Source organism: Staurois parvus, unplaced genomic scaffold (assembly GCF_062004578.1).
Source record: "Staurois parvus isolate SC_StPar_1 unplaced genomic scaffold, SC_StPar_1.0 ptg000350l, whole genome shotgun sequence".
NCBI classification, from domain to species: domain Eukaryota; kingdom Metazoa; phylum Chordata; class Amphibia; order Anura; family Ranidae; genus Staurois; species Staurois parvus.
In genome coordinates, this window is record NW_028318146.1 from 5,051,679 (window position 1) to 5,068,490 (window position 16,812).

At 50.4% G+C, this 16,812-nt stretch overlaps 1 protein-coding gene across 4 annotated transcripts in view; it reads left to right on the forward strand.

The window, feature by feature from the left end:
* The first annotated feature begins 323 nt into the window (after positions 1-323).
* Positions 324-16,812, forward strand: part of CAPRIN1 (cell cycle associated protein 1) — a 58,706-nt gene continuing 42,217 nt past the window's right edge. For 3 of the 4 annotated variants that reach the window (XM_089684615.1, XM_089684617.1, XM_089684618.1), the window contains exons 1-2: positions 551-709; positions 6,245-6,382. In XM_089684615.1, coding sequence (XP_089540741.1) covers positions 6,245-6,382 — 138 coding nt within the window. In that variant the 5' untranslated portion in view covers positions 551-709. Of the gene's footprint in view, positions 448-550; positions 710-6,244; positions 6,383-16,812 lie in introns of those variants that run through there. The other variant, XM_089684616.1, reaches the window with a different exon arrangement.

The following is a 16,812-nucleotide window of genomic DNA, read 5'->3' on the forward strand; positions in this document are numbered from 1 at the left end:
ATTGTTCTGTCACATGTTCTGTCCCCCTTTGTAATGTACAGCGCTGAGCGAACTATTGGTGCTTTATAAATACTGTATAATAATAATAAATCTCCCCAATGGGACACAGATGACAAAAAAATCTGACAAGGGTTATAACCCTCCCTTAATGGAAACAGTTTTAGCCATAGTCACACTTTTTCAATGTGTTTATTTTGCATTTTAACTTTGAAGCAGTCCTCATGCGTGCTATGTTGACATGCTAATTACATCACACTTCCTCCTTTCCAGGAACAGCACAGTATCAGGCATTATCCAGGACAACCTCTCAGGCTGACTACCGACCCCGCCCCTCTTTGGGAGGCCCTCTGCTCTCCTCATAGCCCTGCATTGTTCACTTGGGCTGCCTTCCCAGCGCCTGAAGCGTCCTCTCCCTTCCCCTTTCATCCTGAATCCCAGCAAAGAAAGGTAGGCGCCCCGGGCGACACCAACCACCCCACCGAGGGCAACCCCCGCCCGCCGTGAGTCCCTCTCCATTGTAGTCTGGGCAGGCAGCTGCCAGGGCCGCCTTCCTCAGGCCCCCGGCCGTGTAAATCCCTCCGCTTCCTGTGCCTCGGCCTCATTAGCTCGGTGAGGCGGCAGTGGCGGGGCGGCGACTCCTCTCTCTTTAACCTCACACCGCGAGCAGCGCTCAGGCCCCGTGACCGACCCACTGCGGAGACCCTGGAAGGTGCGGGGGAGGAGTGGGAAGTGTCCCGCTCAGGGTGGGGGCAACCGGGCACGTTTCCGGTCCCGGGCGGATCGGGCTCTTTATGAATTGGGGAGGGGTGACAGGGGGCAGCCTAGGGGGTGAGTTCAGTGAAAAAGGGGGTTTAGGAGGAGAAATTACAATGGAGGACCCTTCACCAACGGGAAACAAAGGGTTAAGACTCAGTACATGCAGTGTATCCTTCCATACATAATGCATCCTCCATATATACAGCGTAACCTTCCCTATATATAGTGTATCCTTCTATAGACATTGTATACACAGTGCATCCTTCCCTATATACAGTGTATCCTTCTATAGACATTGTATACACAGTGCATCCTTCCCTATATACAGTGTATCCTTCTATAGACATTGTATACACAGTGCATCCTTCCCTATATACAGTGTATCCTTCCCTATATACAGTGTATCCTTCTATAGACATTGTATACACAGTGGATCCTTCCCTATATACAGTGTATCCTTCTATAGACATTGTATATAAAGTGTAGCCTTCCCTATATACAGTGCATCCTTCTATAGACATTGTATATAAAGTGTAGCCTTCCCTATATACAGTGCATCCTTCTATAGACATTGTATATATAGTGTATCCTTCCCTATATACAGTGCATCCTTCCATACATAATGTATCCTTCCCTATATACAGTGCATCCTTCTATAGACATTGTATATACAGTGCATCCTTCCCTATATACAGTATCTTTCTATAGACATTGTATACACAGTGGATCCTTCCCTATATACAGTGCATCCTTCTATAGACATTGTATACACAGTGGATCCTTCCCTATATACAGTGCATCCTAATATAGACATTGTATATATAGTGTATCCTTCCCTATATACAGTGCATCCTTCCATACATAATGTATCCTTCCCTATATACAGTGCATCCTTCTATAGACATTGTATATACAGTGCATCCTTCCCTATATACAGTATCTTTCTATAGACATTGTATATACAGTGCATCCTTCTGTAGACATTGTATATACAGTGCATCCTTCCCTATATACAGTGTATCCTTCTATAGACATTGTGTGTATATACAGTGTATCCTTCTATAGACATTGTGTGTATATACAGTGTATCCTTCTATAGACATTGTGTGTATATACAGTGTATCCTTCTATAGACATTGTGTGTATATACAGTGTATCCTTCTATAGACATTGTACATGCAGTGTATCTTTCCCTATTTACAGTGCATCCTTCTATAGACATTGTATATACAGTGTATCCTTCCCTATATACAGTGCATCCGTCTGTAGATATTGTACATACATTGTATCCTTCTATAGACATTGTATACACAGCATATCCTTCCCTATATACAGTGCATCCTTCTATAGACATTGTATATACAGTGCATCCTTCTATAGACATTGTATATACAGTGCATCCTTCTATAGACATTGTATATACAGTGCATCCTTCTATAGACATTGTATATACAGTGCATCCTTCTATAGACATTGTATATACAGCGCATCCTTCCCTATATACAGTGCATCCTTCTATAGACATTGTATATACAGTGCATCCTTCTATAGACATTGTATATACAGTGTATCCTTCTGTATACATTGTATATACAGCGTATCCTTCCCTATATACAGTGCATCCTTCTATAGACATTGTATATACAGCGTATCCTTCCATACATGGTGTATTCTTCTATAGACATTGTACATACAATGCATCCTTCTATAGACATTGTATACACAGTGTATCCTTCCCTATATACAGTGCATCCTTCTGTAGACATTGTATATACAGCGTATCCTTCCATACATGGTGTATTCTTCTATAGACGTATATACAGCGTATCCTTCTATAGACTATTTACATACATTGTGTGTATATGTATGTATGTATGTATGTATATATACACACTATATCCTTCTATAGATACATTGTATTCTTCTACATATACACTGTATCCTTCTATATACACCAGGGGCCGTATGACAACTCATGGGGCTCGTGTCCTTGCCCAAACTCAAAAAAGCCTATGAAAAAGATACCAGGGGCATCTCATGGGGCCCCCTACTGACCCCGGGCCCTCGGGCAGTGCTCGAGTTTCCAAATGGTCAGTCCGCCCCTTGATATACACCGTGTCCTCCTATAAACATTGTATCCTTCCATATACATTTGATCCTGGTATCCTTGTAGATTCATTGTCCCTGGAGAAGATGATCATTAGCTCTGGTAGGACTTCCATATAACGTCACAGAGGTTGTGTGTCAGAGCAATACACCTGTGTGAGAAGGCTCTGCTGGAAGCAGGCCCCCCCGTCCCAGCATGCAGTCAGTGAGTTTAGGGGTAGGCTTAGTTGTAGGGTCAGTCCAGTGTATTCTGTCGAATTTCAAGGGTGTCAGAACAGTACACCTGTGTGAGAAGGCTCTGCTGGAAGCCGGTTCTCCCTATTCCTTTCTGACATTGCAGCATGCAGCCAGTGAATGTAGGGTCAGTTCCCAGAATCACACGGATTGCTGTCAGTGAGTGTTGGCTTAGGCTCATGAGTAGGACCTGATCTGTTCTATCACATAAAGTGTGAAGTTTGAGTTGGCATTAGAACAGAAATGGGAGGAAAATCTTCCTGGTGACACGAAGACATCTGTCTGGGTGCTATCCTCTTGCATTGCCAAGATATCCTGTGTTTTTTTTTTTTTTTTTTTTGACAGGAAGTAAAGGGAAATCTCTCAGGAAATTGGAAGTGGGGGGGGGGGGGGGCGTAAACACATCAGTGTCAATCCTCCCCTAATCTATGTAAGATGAGGGAAAACGTAATGATTTTCTGCCTTTTTTTTTTTTTTCATACTGAATTGGCAGACATTAAAGTCAAGGGTGGCCTTGTTTGCACCAACCAGCTTGAAGGAAGCCAGCACCCAATTGGATGCAGCGGTTGTTCTGGCTGTCTGAAAACTCGCTGGCAGCAGAGATTCCTCCATCCACAATTGTACAGTTACCATGTAACCCACCTAGTAGAAGTGTATGTGATGGCTCCCATTTCGCCAGGTCCTGGTAGAGGTAATAGTAGCTGGTCACGTACAAAGGCTTCATCTCACATGGGCATTGGGCACCTGTCATGCATGCATCCTCTTCTTGCGATTGTGCCTGCATCTTCCCCAGGCTAGTGCAGGCAGCCTGTAGAAGTGGATGCAGAAGCAGCGGCTGCATGGACACGGCAAAGTGTCAGAATCTGACAGAATCAGAATGCATGCTACAACTGCGTCCACCTCTATAGGCTGCCCGATGCAGCAGCAATAACAAAAAGGGCATGCACACGGCACCTGTTATGTTTGCCAATGCTTCTTCAGGAGAAAGATTAGAAGTGAAGAAGCATTTTGGATGAATGGCAAAAGTCAGCATTACAGAAGAAGGTGACCATTGATGATCTGACTTTATGCGTCTTGTGCAATAACATGTCAGAAATCAATGTGCAGGTTTCTTCAATTGGGTAGAAAATCTTAGTGAAGGGAATTGATCCTTTGCTGTAGGGAAGAAGATCCAGGTACAGTGCAAGCACTGCTGTCATAGGGTGAGGACCACGGTGAGCCCTGGCACTTGTGTCTATGTTCCTCACCATCATCCTTGCCTATTTGAGGCCAGCCTTGCAGTATGGATATTGTACATATATATATAATAGGATTTCCTATTGCTTGGGTTCCCTGTGCAGCACCTACTGTCTGTTTGCATGGCACTGTGATGGTGATGCTGGGCTCACTCATGCAATGCACCATCTGCATAGGGTAGCTTACCATTCACTTGCAATATTGTGTGCCCCATTATGGCTGAGGTCCTCCATGCACTCCCTCATCCATTCACTTCCTAGAATTGATTTTCATCCAGATGTGACCTGTCCGGCACATCTGGCTACTTATACTGTTGATGTAAGCAATGACACATTCTCTCCATGCTTCCTGCCACTCTCCAGCTATTTTCACAGCAGAAACTTCTATTCTGGTTTGGTGCCACTTTCTTCAAGTGTCTAGCTCAGCACATGTGACTTCTTTTGTAATCCTCATACAGCAATCTTACCAGAGTGGCCTTTCTCAACCAGTTTTCCGTGGAACCAGGGGCGGACTGACAACTCATGGGGCCCCCGGGCAGTAGGGGATCATGGGGCCCCTGTGTCCTTGCCCAACCTCAAAAAAGGTACCAGGGCATCTCATGGGGACCCCTACTGACCCCAGGCCCTCGGGCAGTGCTCAAGTTTCAAAATGGTCAGTCCGCCCCTGCGTGGAACGTTAGAGTTCCTTCTGAGGTTGTTGGGGGTTTCATGAGCAACTTCTGCCTCTAAACTAAACAGTCCATTGTTATCAATGGCTACTTATCTATCTGTCAGACCTCTTTCGCTTGGATGGTAAAAAAAGGTGGTTGGGTTGCGGTTTTATGAGGGCTGTTCTCATGCTGTTGCCTGCGGCGCTGCACGTTGAGCTGACATGCAGTGGCCTGTCACACAGCCTTTCACATCAATGGGGCCGCTCCACAACGGCACATTACACCTACTGCTATAACAAAAGCAAAAAAAACAGGCATTCAGGAGGCAGCAGAATCTCCTCAATAGCTGACAGCAGCTACTTTGCCACTGTTTGACAAGCGATCCACCACAGATTACTTTTCAGACAACGGGCTGGTGTGAATATAAGTTAAAGCGGAACTTAACCCAAAAGGAAAGTTCTGCTTTTCTTCTTCCTCGTTCCAGCACCCCCCGCTAACATATTTGGCACATTTGTTCTTTAGGGCAAATGGGTCCCTGTTTTCAGAGGTACCTGCTCTTTCTTCTCACCAGATATCTGCGGTGATTCCATTGGAAGTTCTTCCCCTCCCAATAGGCTGCAGGTCCATTCACAAGGCGCAGTGTGGAGCCAGCTGTGAAGCCACAAAATCACCGCTGGCCTTCCGCAGTTAAGATGCTGACACTGGGGACGTTAAGATGGCGCTGGATCCCTGGACAGGTGTCTGATTATGAAACATCAGCTGCTACAGTAAACATGGCTGGAGAACCGCTTTAGGAGGGTGCTTTCTTCTCAATGGCCACAAATGAGCCTTATTCCTTATTACTGTGAGCTATAGTAATTGTTAGCCGGGGTTCCCTGGGCCATCACACGAATCTACTGTGAGCTATAGTAATTGTTAGCCGGGGTTCCCTGGGCCATCACAGGAATCTACTGTGAGCTATAGTAATTGTTAGCCGGGGTTCCCTGGGCCATCACACGAATCTACTGTGAGCTATAGTAATTGTTAGCAGGGGTTCCCTGGACCATCACAGGAATCTACTGTGAGCTATAGTAATTGTTAGCCGGGGTTCCCTGGACCATCACAGGAATCTACTGTGAGCTATAGTAATTGTTAGCCGGGGTTCCCTGGGCCTGTTAATTCAAGGGTTCCGTTATGTTAACAAGGTTAAGTGGGGCCTTAGACTGAAGCGATTGTTCCAAGAGTTCTGGTAATCATTCTAGTTTTGGTCTTTTCCCCTTTTAGATGCCCTCAGCCACAAGCAACAAGGCTGTGCCGGGCTCCGGCGAGGCACCAACCGGTGCTGGGAATGTACAGAGCGAGGCCGTAAAACAGATCCTAGTGGTCCTTGATAAGAAGCTGCGGAACCTTGAAAAGAAAAAGGTTTGTACTTTTTTGAGTTTTGAAATCTGCGAATGGTAAACATTTCAACGTGTGCTTACTGTTAAAATGAAAGGGAGAACAATGTTGTTCTCCAGATTACAGGAAAAGAATTAAAGCGGAGCTCCATCCAAAAAGGGGAAGTTCTGCTTTAAGGACTGCTCCCCCGCTCCATATTAAGGATTGGCACCTTTTTGGGGGGAGGGAGCGGGTACCCCAATTTGACAGGTTCCCACTTTCGGTCTGATCGCCTAGCCGATCGGAAACAGAAGGTGTCCCCTCCCTCCCTGTAGTCTTTTGGGACATGTGACAGGTCCCAGAAGACTACAGGACCACTCAGCGCAGTGCTACTTGTGCATACGCAGTGGGCACCCGGCTGTAAGGCTGCAAACTATCACAACCGGGTGCCCACACTGAAGATGCCGGCCTGGAATACAGGATGGCCGGTGAAACGGGCTGCGGGGGACACACCCGAGGGACAGGTAAGTGGCTGTTTTTTTTTAAAAGTCAGCAGCTACAGTTTTTGTAGCTGCTGACTTTTATTTTTTGACAGGGTGAGTGGAAATCCGCTTTAAACTTTTATTAAACTTCTTGATGTGTTGTAGCTCATGTGCTCGTCTCCTCATCACTGACTGTGATCCACTTTCACTGGAAGTTTCTGGGTCTGTTGGCACATTAATCATCATGCAGGCCAAGTAACATGATCCTGTCATGAGGCTGTGAAACGTACCTGCTGTGTGATGGCTCTGCATTTCCGTGTTGGAGTGTTCCTTGTGTACATGTTTGCTCTTTAAAGCAGTCGGGTAGCACACTTGTCACTGCTGTCCTGCTCCTCACATCTTGTCTTTTTCCCTCGGTCATAGCACTGCTTTGATAATAAGTCACCCGTGATTTTTCCGGTGCAGCAAATGAAAGGAGTGAACTTGTTATCTTTGCTGGATCCTTTCTACCTAAACATTTACAAACCAGAAAACCTGCTCAAAAGATAACAAAAAAAAAAGAAAAGTTGGCTGAACGGCCATGTTTACAAAACACGTGTTTGTTGTGCATCTACTTGGTCTTGCATGATCCAACAGGCCCTTCTTGTATTGAAAAGAGAAATGAGCAATTATATCTCTGCAGTGTTTTTAAAGGACAATAGATCTCATGAGTGTCGGAGCTCCAGCAGATTTGTAAAGAACATGAGACATGAAAAGAAAACGAGGTTCCAGCAGTCGGCTACTCCTAAACACGAGGCTCTGGAAGTTATCTGCGCCGTTTACAGACTGGTTGGACTTGATGTAGGAGCATAATAGGGTGGGGGAAGGGGTGAAGCTTTTTGCCGTTGTACATGAACTTGAGTTAAAATCTTTAGCGTTTTTCTGCTGGCTTTATCAGTACATTGTAATTTAATCCCTGACTGCCCTTGATGTTTGGAAATATGGAATTCTTCACTCTGTATTGTAGATTTGCCTATAAAATGCTACAATCTGTGCTGCTGAACTGCTGAAATCTAGAGTGGCTTGTAAATGCAATTCTTCATATCGCTGTGGTGTCAGTCAGGAGAGGGGATGGGAAATACGTGTCTCCATATCACAGTGGTGTCTGTCATGATGGATGGAAAATATGTTCTTTCATATCACAGTGGTGTTTGTCACACTAATGGTCTGTAAATACAAGCCTCCATGTGGCAGTTGGTGAATGAGAAAACGTGTTCAAGGGTCTGATCACCTGACTTGGATCCTGCTGCCCCAGGATCGCTCGCCTTAGAGAATAGATGCACTTGCAAACCAAGAACACAAATTCTTTGACCTCTTTAACCTCCCTGGCGGTATGATTATTTACGATTTTTTTTTTTTTTTTGTGCTGAAAGCGGTACCATTTTTTTGCATGGAAATATGTAGTTTTTTATTGTAGGCTGTAATTTTTAGGGAATAACTCACTGACATCTGTACAAACGAGTCTAGTAAACATCCCGGGTAGGATAAAATTTGAAACACGAAATCATAAATTATTTAATAAATACTCATAAAAAATAATATAATAAATTTAATTCAATAATATAATCAAACCAAAAACACTGAAATTTGAAATACAGAGGCAAATTCGCACATCGCTGAGCAAAGTCGCAGAATCGTTTTCAGTGTCTGACGAATTTCCCCCACGAATCATTATCACTCAATTCTGCAAGTGGTTCTGATTTACTATCGCTGTTCTCTAGCCGGTCTAAAACCGCTTTTGACGTAAAGGGACGCTTTTTGGACGCCATGGACTTTTCTACGTTTCCAGGCAGAAAGAACAGTAAAAATGCAGGTAGGACACAGGACAAAGCACTCGGGACAAAATGTATGTGAAATGCACACTATGCACACTATTACTATGTAATAATCATTTTAAAACCTTTTTAAAAAATTTCAAATTTCCCGCCGGTTCTGGCGCCCATACATCCCGACATCACAGGGACCGGAACAGGAAGCCGGATGCCGGCATCGGCCGGAGGAGATGGCTGGGGACGCTGCAGGGGACACATCGTGGGAGCGAAGGACAAGGTAAGTGCTGCAGGGACCCCCAGAGCAACGCCGCATGGTAAGCCCGAGTGTAGCTCGGGGTTACCGCTTGTGGTACTCAAATTTTACCCCGAGATACACTCGGGAATACCGCTAAGGAGGTTAACCTAAATACTCCACCCTATTCTGCCACAGATGCCTACTTAAAGAGGAGCTCCAGGCTCCACCTAAAAATTTAAAGTGATTCTAATGGCTTGTATTAAAAAAAAGTCACCTGCTCTGTGCAGTGTTTTGCACAGAGCAGCCCTAATCCTCCTCTTGGGTCCCCCGCTGGCATTCCTGGCCCCTCCCTCCTGTTGGGTGCCCCCACAGCAAGCAGCTAGCTATGGGGGCACCTGAGCATGCACACTCCCCAGCCGCTGCTCTTTGCGTCCATTCACACAGGGAGCTGTGGCTCGGCCCTGTCCCCTCTCTTCTCATTGGCTCCCTCCTGCTGTTTCAGCCAATGAGGAAAGGGAGTTCTGGGATAGCCAAGACTCCAGTACACCTCACTGGATCGAGGGGGGCTTAGGTGAGTATTGGGGGTGCTGGGGGGGATGCTGCACAGAATGCATGAAGGTAAAAAAGTGTAAATGTTTGCTTCTGATTTTTAATATAAGGACACGTACCTGTCCAGCACTGTCCTCACCCGGGATAGTTCTGCACTAGCCTCTGGGTTCCCGATGCTGTAATAGCACGTAAGGGAAACCAGAAGTGAGACCTTGCAACTTCACAACCGGTCTACTGCGCATGCGTGAGTCGTGCTGTGCCTTGTGATTGGTCTCGTAGTGTTCTTTGACCTGTGAAGTGTCCCAGAATACTGCAACGGGGGGGGGGGCAAACTGCGGTCTCGGTTCACCTCTGCGAACTGAGCGGAAAAAAGGTGCAAAACCAGGTTCCTGCTCCCACCCGAAAGTGCCAAACGTAGCAGTGGAGGGTGCATGTGAATCCTCACCTTGTAACCCAACCTACTTGGTGTATATTAGAAATGAAAGGTGAAACATTTCTGTATAGAAACAAAAAATTAAATACTTTTCTGTTTTTTGTGATCTCATGCCCTTTGTTCTAATGGCTTAGAGAGGTGGGGGAGGAGACTACGGGGGGTGTTATGGGAGAGAGTGCAGCACATTGCTCTGGCTGTGCAGGGGAGTCATCTCAGCACAAGTCTTAACCCTTGGAGGACGGACAGGCAGGCTGTTCACCCAGCACAGCCAGAAAACTGACCATGCTGAGATGGGATGTGCTCTCATGCCTAGTGGGGTCAGTGTTTAATAGGAAAGCAGAGGGACTGGCAGGAACACCAGGGATTTCACATAAAGGAAGCAACACAAAGGGGACAGGAGACTTTCATACAAACAGATGGTACAGCAGGCACAGATCAGGAATATGAAATATTGGGGTAACACTCTTTAATTCCGTTGCATGGCACGCTGCACTGATGTATCTTTCAATGGAAGCTTTTCTGCAAAGGTAGGCAGTCTCAGCACTCCGGCTATTTGGAGACTACAAATCCCACAATGCCTGTGGCTGGCAGTCTTGCATTTGTAGTTCTACTATGGCTGGAGTGCTGAGATTGCCTGCTCCTGTCTTAGAAACGTCTGTCAAACCGTTTCCGGAGTGTCTGCTGCCTTGGGGAATGGCCTGTAGAAGTCTAGGGGGACTTGCAATGCCAGATTTGTAGGAATAGAAGCATTGTGGTTGGCCCTGACATGTGGGAGGGGCGGGCAGAATAGGTGACATTCGTTCCTTCACACTATTACTTGTGTACAATGCATAGAGATCCCCGATTAATGCATCTCCCTACACGGACAGTTGTGAAAGGGCCTTTGACAACCTATGATGTCCTTCTTTATTCTGTGTGATTGGTGGTCACCTGTCTGGTTTTACAGAAGGCATGTCCTTCATTATGGGTGGAGTCACACCTGTGACCTGTGTGGTGGTACCATACCTCACCCCCAGATACACCTGCCCTTCAGTGCACTGTAATCCCCTGTTCTGCATGTTGGGGGAGGGGGGTGGTTGACCTTCATGGTTTAGCATGGGGGGGGGATTGACTGGTCATGGTTCAGCGTGGGTGTATGTTTGACGTCGTGGTTCAGCGTGGATGTATGTTTGACGTCGTGGTTCAGCGTGGGTGGGTGACGTGTGTGTGGTGTCTGCCGTCATGGTTCAGTGGGGGGGGTGCCTGATGTGGTTCAGCATGGGGAGGGGGGGGTTTGACGTCACAGCTCAGCGCGGGGGGGGGTTTGACGTCACGGCTCAGCGCGCGGGGGGGGGGGTTTGACGTCACGGCTCAGCGCGCGGGGGGGGGGTTTGACGTCACGGCTCAGCGCGCGGGGGGGGGGTTTTGACGTTGCGGCTCAGCGCGCGGGGGGGGGTTTTGACGTTGCGGCTCAGCGTGGGAGGGGGGGGGGTTTTGACGGCGCGGCTCAGCGCGGGAGGGGGGGGGGTTTTGACGGCGCGGCTCAGCGCGGGAGGGGGGGGGGGTTTGACGTCGCGGCTCAGCGCGGGAGGGGGGTTTTGACGTCACGGCTCAGCGCGGGAGGGGGGGGTTTTGACGTCGCGGCTCAGCGCGCGGGGGGGGGTTTTGACGTCGCGGCTCAGCGTGGGAGGGGGGGGGTTTTGACGTCGCGGCTCAGCGTGGGAGGGGGGGGGTTTTGACGTCGCGGCTCAGCGTGGGAGGGGGGGGGTTTTGACGTCGCGGCTCAGCGTGGGAGGGGGGGGGTTTTGACGTCGCGGCTCAGCGTGGGAGGGGGGGGGTTTGACGTCGCGGCTCAGCGCGGGAGGGGGGGGTTTTGACGTCGCGGCTCAGCGCGGGAGGGGGGGGTTTTGACGTCGCGGCTCAGCACGGGAGGGGGGGGTTTTGACGTCGCGGCTCAGCGCGGGAGGGGGGGTTTTGACGTCGCGGCTCAGCGCGGGAGGGGGGGGTTTTGACGTCGCGGCTCAGCGCGGGAGGGGGGGGTTTTGACGTCGCGGCTCAGCGCGGGGGGGGGGGTTTTGACGTCGCGGCTCAGCGCGGGGGGGGGGGGGGGTTTTGACGTCGCGGCTCAGCGCGGGGGGGGGGGGGGTTTTGACGTCGCGGCTCAGCGCGGGGGGGGGGGGGGTTTTGACGTCGCGGCTCAGCGCGGGGGGGGGGGTTTTGACGTCGCGGCTCAGCGCGGGGGGGGGGTTTTGACGTCGCGGCTCAGCGCGGGGGGGGGGGGGTTTTGACGTCGCGGCTCAGCGCGGGGGGGGGGGGTTTGACGTCGCGGCTCAGCGCGGGAGGGGGGGGGTTTGATTCACGGCTCAGCGCTGGAGGGGGGGGGGGTTTGACGTCATGGTACAGTGTGGGGGGTGTTGGTGTAGAGGAGTGGGACAGCTGACCCTTGCGGTTGAACATGGAAGGGGGGGGGGGACCGACAGCATTTTTGGGGTTGACTTCTGCGGCCCATGATTGGAGGGATGTGAAGGCTGACCTGTGCGGGGGAGGGGGGGACCGAAGTTTCGGTGACAGTATATGGGATGTGATGTAGTTGTGGATACAGGAGGGGGGGAGGGGTCTCTGACACGTGGTCTCCCGGCTATGACAGTCGGGATCCTGGGGGCGGGGAGATGATCGGATGGTCTCTGGCCGCGGTCACGGCGCACGTGTCTCCTCCTCTCCCGGCTCTTTGTCTCAGGCGAGCTCCGGGCTGTCGCACATGGACCAGGCCGCATCCAACATGGCGGCTCCCAGTGCCGGGAGGGGAGCGGGGCCGGCGGGAGGATCGGAGACGGGACAGCACCTCTCATTGTCACCGGGCAGGGTTCCCTGGACTGGGCTCATCGCCTCCCATCCAGTGTGTTCCCGTACACGGACCCCGGGAGGAGTGTGCAGTCCGATCTCCGGTGGAAGGGGTTAATAAGCAGTAATAGTTGGTGGGGTGTACAACACATTCCCTCCTGTGTGACCCCAGTCTGCCATCTACTCTTCTGGGGTTGTCACTGGGACAGGTGTCCCCAGTGGACATTTCCCAGCACCTCCACCTCTGGTGACCCCGGCCACATTCTGGATATCACATCATGTTGTGTGTCAGTGATGCAGTACACAGGACGGCAATCCAGACTTCACAACTGAAGTAGCGGTTTGGCTGGGTGCCGATGTAACCCCTTCATGACCGAGGGTAACCATTGTGCAACTTTGACCTGTTAGTAAGACTGTACATATCACAGCTACGTGCTGTACACAAGTGACATATACCAAGGTTTATTTATTTATTTTTTTTTTGTATATGCTCAGTCAGGGACGGACTGACAACTCATGGGGCCCCCGGGCAATAGGGGATCATGGGGCCCCTGTGTCCTTGCCCAAACCTCATGGGGCCCCCTACTGACCCCGGGCCCTCGGGCAGTGCCCGAGCTTCCAAATGGTCAGTCCGCCCCTGTGCTCAGTACTACTTTTTAAATGTACCGTACCACACTGCATAGTACTGCACTACCATGCGACTTGTTGCTTGCAAACACTGCATTGTGGTCTGCATCTGGGGGGCTTTTACCAATCGCCACCCAAATGCAGATCGTAAGGGCAGTGTGGGGAGCGTGCCTTTCCCACACCACATTCTAGTCGCAGATAGACCAAGATGGGTACATCCCCGCATGTAGCTAGGGGGGATGGGCAGCACAGTGGCTAAATGGTTAGCACTTCAGCCTGGCAGTGCGAAGGTCATTGGTTGATATGCCAACCACTGAACCACCTGCTTGAAGTTTGCATGTTCTCCCCGTGCCTGCGTGGGTTTCCTCCGGGTACTCTGGTTTCCTCCCACACTCCAAAGACATGCTGGTAGGTGAATTGGCTCCTGTCTAAATTGTCCCTAGTATGTGTACGTATGAATGTGAGTTAGGGACTTTAGATTGTACGCCCCTTGAGGGTTAGGGACTGATGTGATGTACAATATATATGTAAAGCGCTGCGTAAATTGACCGCTATAAAAGTATCTGAAATAAATAAATATTTTGTCCTGATGTATGTGGAGAGCGGAACAAACCTTTTACCAGAATGTCAGTGTCCACCACTCACAGCTTACTAACCTTTGTTGGACCACTTCTGCAAAGTAGCGGTGCGCGGGCGATTGAGGTGGAGGTGTGGCGGCGCACAGGCTTATGAGGCGGAGGAGGCGTGGCAGCGTGCGGGCATATGAGGCGGAGGTGTGGCGGTGCGCGGGGGTGTATGAGGTGGAGGAGGTGGCGCGCGGGCGTATGAGGAGGTGGTGTGGCGACGGCGGCGCGCGGGCGTATGAGGAGGTGGTGTGGCGACGGCGGCGCGCGGGCGTATGAGGAGGTGGTGTGGCGACGGCGGCGCGCGGGCGTATGAGGAGGTGGTGTGGCGACGGCGGCGCGCGGGCGTATGAGGAGGTGGTGTGGCGACGGCGGCGCGCGGGCGTATGAGGAGGTGGCGACGGCGGCGCGCGGGCGTATGAGGAGGTGGCGACGGCGGCGCGCGGGCGTATGAGGAGGTGGCGACGGCGGCGCGCGGGCGTATGAGGAGGTGGTGCGGCGGCGCGCGGGCGTATGAGGAGGTGGTGCGGCGGCGCGCGGGCGTATGAGGAGGAGGAGGTGGTGGTGGTGGTGGTGCGGCGCGCGGGCGTATGAGGAGGAGGAGGAGGAGGTGGTGGTGGTGCGGCGCGCGGGCGTATGAGGAGGAGGAGGAGGTGCGGCGGCGCGTGGGCGTATGAGGAGGAGGAGGTGGTGCGGCGGCGCGCGGGCGTATGAGGAGGTGGTGCGGCGGCGCGCGGGCGTATGAGGAGGTGGTGCGGCGGCGCGCGGGCGTATGAGGAGGAGGAGGTGGTGCGGCGGCGCGCGGGCGTATGAGGAGGAGGAGGTGGTGCGGCGGCGCGCGGGCGTATGAGGAGGAGGAGGAGGTGGTGCGGCGCGCGGGCGTATGAGGAGGAGGTGGCGGCGGCGGCGCGCGGGCGTATGAGGAGGAGGAGGTGGTGCGGCGGTGGCGGCACGTGGGCATATGAGGAGGTGGTGGCGGCGGCACGCGGGCGTATGGAGGAGGAGGAGGCGGCGCGCGGGCGTATGAGGGTGAGGAGGTGGCGGCGCGCGGGCGTATGAGGGTGAGGAGGTGGCGGCTCGCGGGCTTATGAGAGGGAGGTGGCGGCGGCGTGCAGGCGTATGAGGAGGAGGAGGCAGCGGCGTGGGCGTAGGAGGAGGAGGATGTGGTGGGCGTGCTTATGAGGAGAAGGCGGCGGTGTGCAGGCAGGCGTATGAGGAGAAGGTGGCGGCGCGCGGTCGTATGAGGGTGAGGAGGCGGCGGCTTGCGGGCTTATGAGAGGGAGGTGGCGGCGGCGTGCAGGCGTATGAGAAGGTGTGGACGGGCGTATGAGGAGGAGGAGGATGCGGTGGGCGTGCGTATGAGGAGAAGGTGGCGGCGCGCGGGCGTATGAGGCGGAGGGGCAGCACTTCTGGAAGAAAGGTGTGATTTTCTGCTACTAAACCTGGTGTGTAGCTGCAGATAATCCATCCTGGAGGCGGCACTTTCCCTCCTAACCACGACTAAACATTGCTGATGTATGAATAACATGATTACTTTGCGTTGTGTGAATTCAGCTCCTTGTAGAAAAGCCTTCTAAATGCAGCTAAAGTCTGAAAATTTAATTTGTAAAATGCTCTGCCCTTGACCTCTGACCCTAACCTGACTGTTTTTGTTTGTTTTTTGTTGCCCCTGAATGCAGCTCTAGGTTATCTTTTGTACATTGTGATGTTTACAGTCATGTTCAAGAGCAGCATTCAGGGACATAAAAAAAGATTCCTCAAACCTGCTTTCAGAGGAGCTTTCCAGCCAAACTTCCACATGTAAATTTTTTTTTTTCTTGCGGCTAACATATTTAATCTAGCCAATATTATCCGTTTGCACACAAATGCATCAAAACACAATATGCACATAGAAACACAGCGTTTAGAAGGATTTTTTTTTTTCTGCCAAATTTAGGTAGCATATTTAGAGCACTTTTTGTTGAGTCCTTACACTGCTTTTTGTTTAAAATGTTCTCCTCTTGTAAGAAGATGATACAGTGCATCTTTCTGTTTTTATGATTAGAAAAGCTAGGTGTGGGCTGAACAATGACTGATTAGAAGCTCAGAATCAGGTGACTGGGAACCAAGCCTCCAGATTCCTAATCGATCGTAAAGACTCTGGGCTCTTGGAGAGGTCGGTCTCTGTGCTGGGAGCGCGCAGTGTACTCTCAGTGCAAACACGTATATGTATATATGCAGCCACGTGGATAAGGACCCACTTCCATGAGGCCACATATACTTATTGGAAAGCGTTAAGGACTTAGAACGTGTGTGTTTTGTTTTTTGTTTTTCAGTTCTGCTCCCTAACTCCTCAGTAGAACTTTGTCCCATGTTGTTGGGTACTTCCTAAGCCTAGTTATGAGGTCTGACCTTCCCCCTCTCGTTTCTTCTCCCCTGCAGCAAATCCGACAACAGCTAGTTAGGAGGAACTAATAACGACATCTTGTCTGAGCAAACAAAGAATGCAGAGACGGGCTTTTTTTTTTTTTTTTTTCTTCAAATCTATGAAAAAAGAGGTGCCGAGTAAATGGATACCAAACATGTCAAGCTTTAAAATGCAGCCATGAATAAATGACAAACTTCTGTACCCTAAATATTCCGTAGGCTACAACATATCAGTTTGAGGGCAAGTTCACACCACAAAAGCGCACTCCAGATACGTTTTTGCTTATCGTTAACACCACACACCGTTCCAGTGCAGTTTTGATGTAGTGTGCCATGTTCCAGTATGGATGTGTGCCGAAAAAATGCATCATGTTCTACTTTATTTTTTTTTTTTGTACCTGGAACTGACTGCCCTGGTGTGAACCAGGGCCATTGGAATACATGGAAAACACTGTGCATTCATTTTTCGATACAATAAAAAAAAAAAAA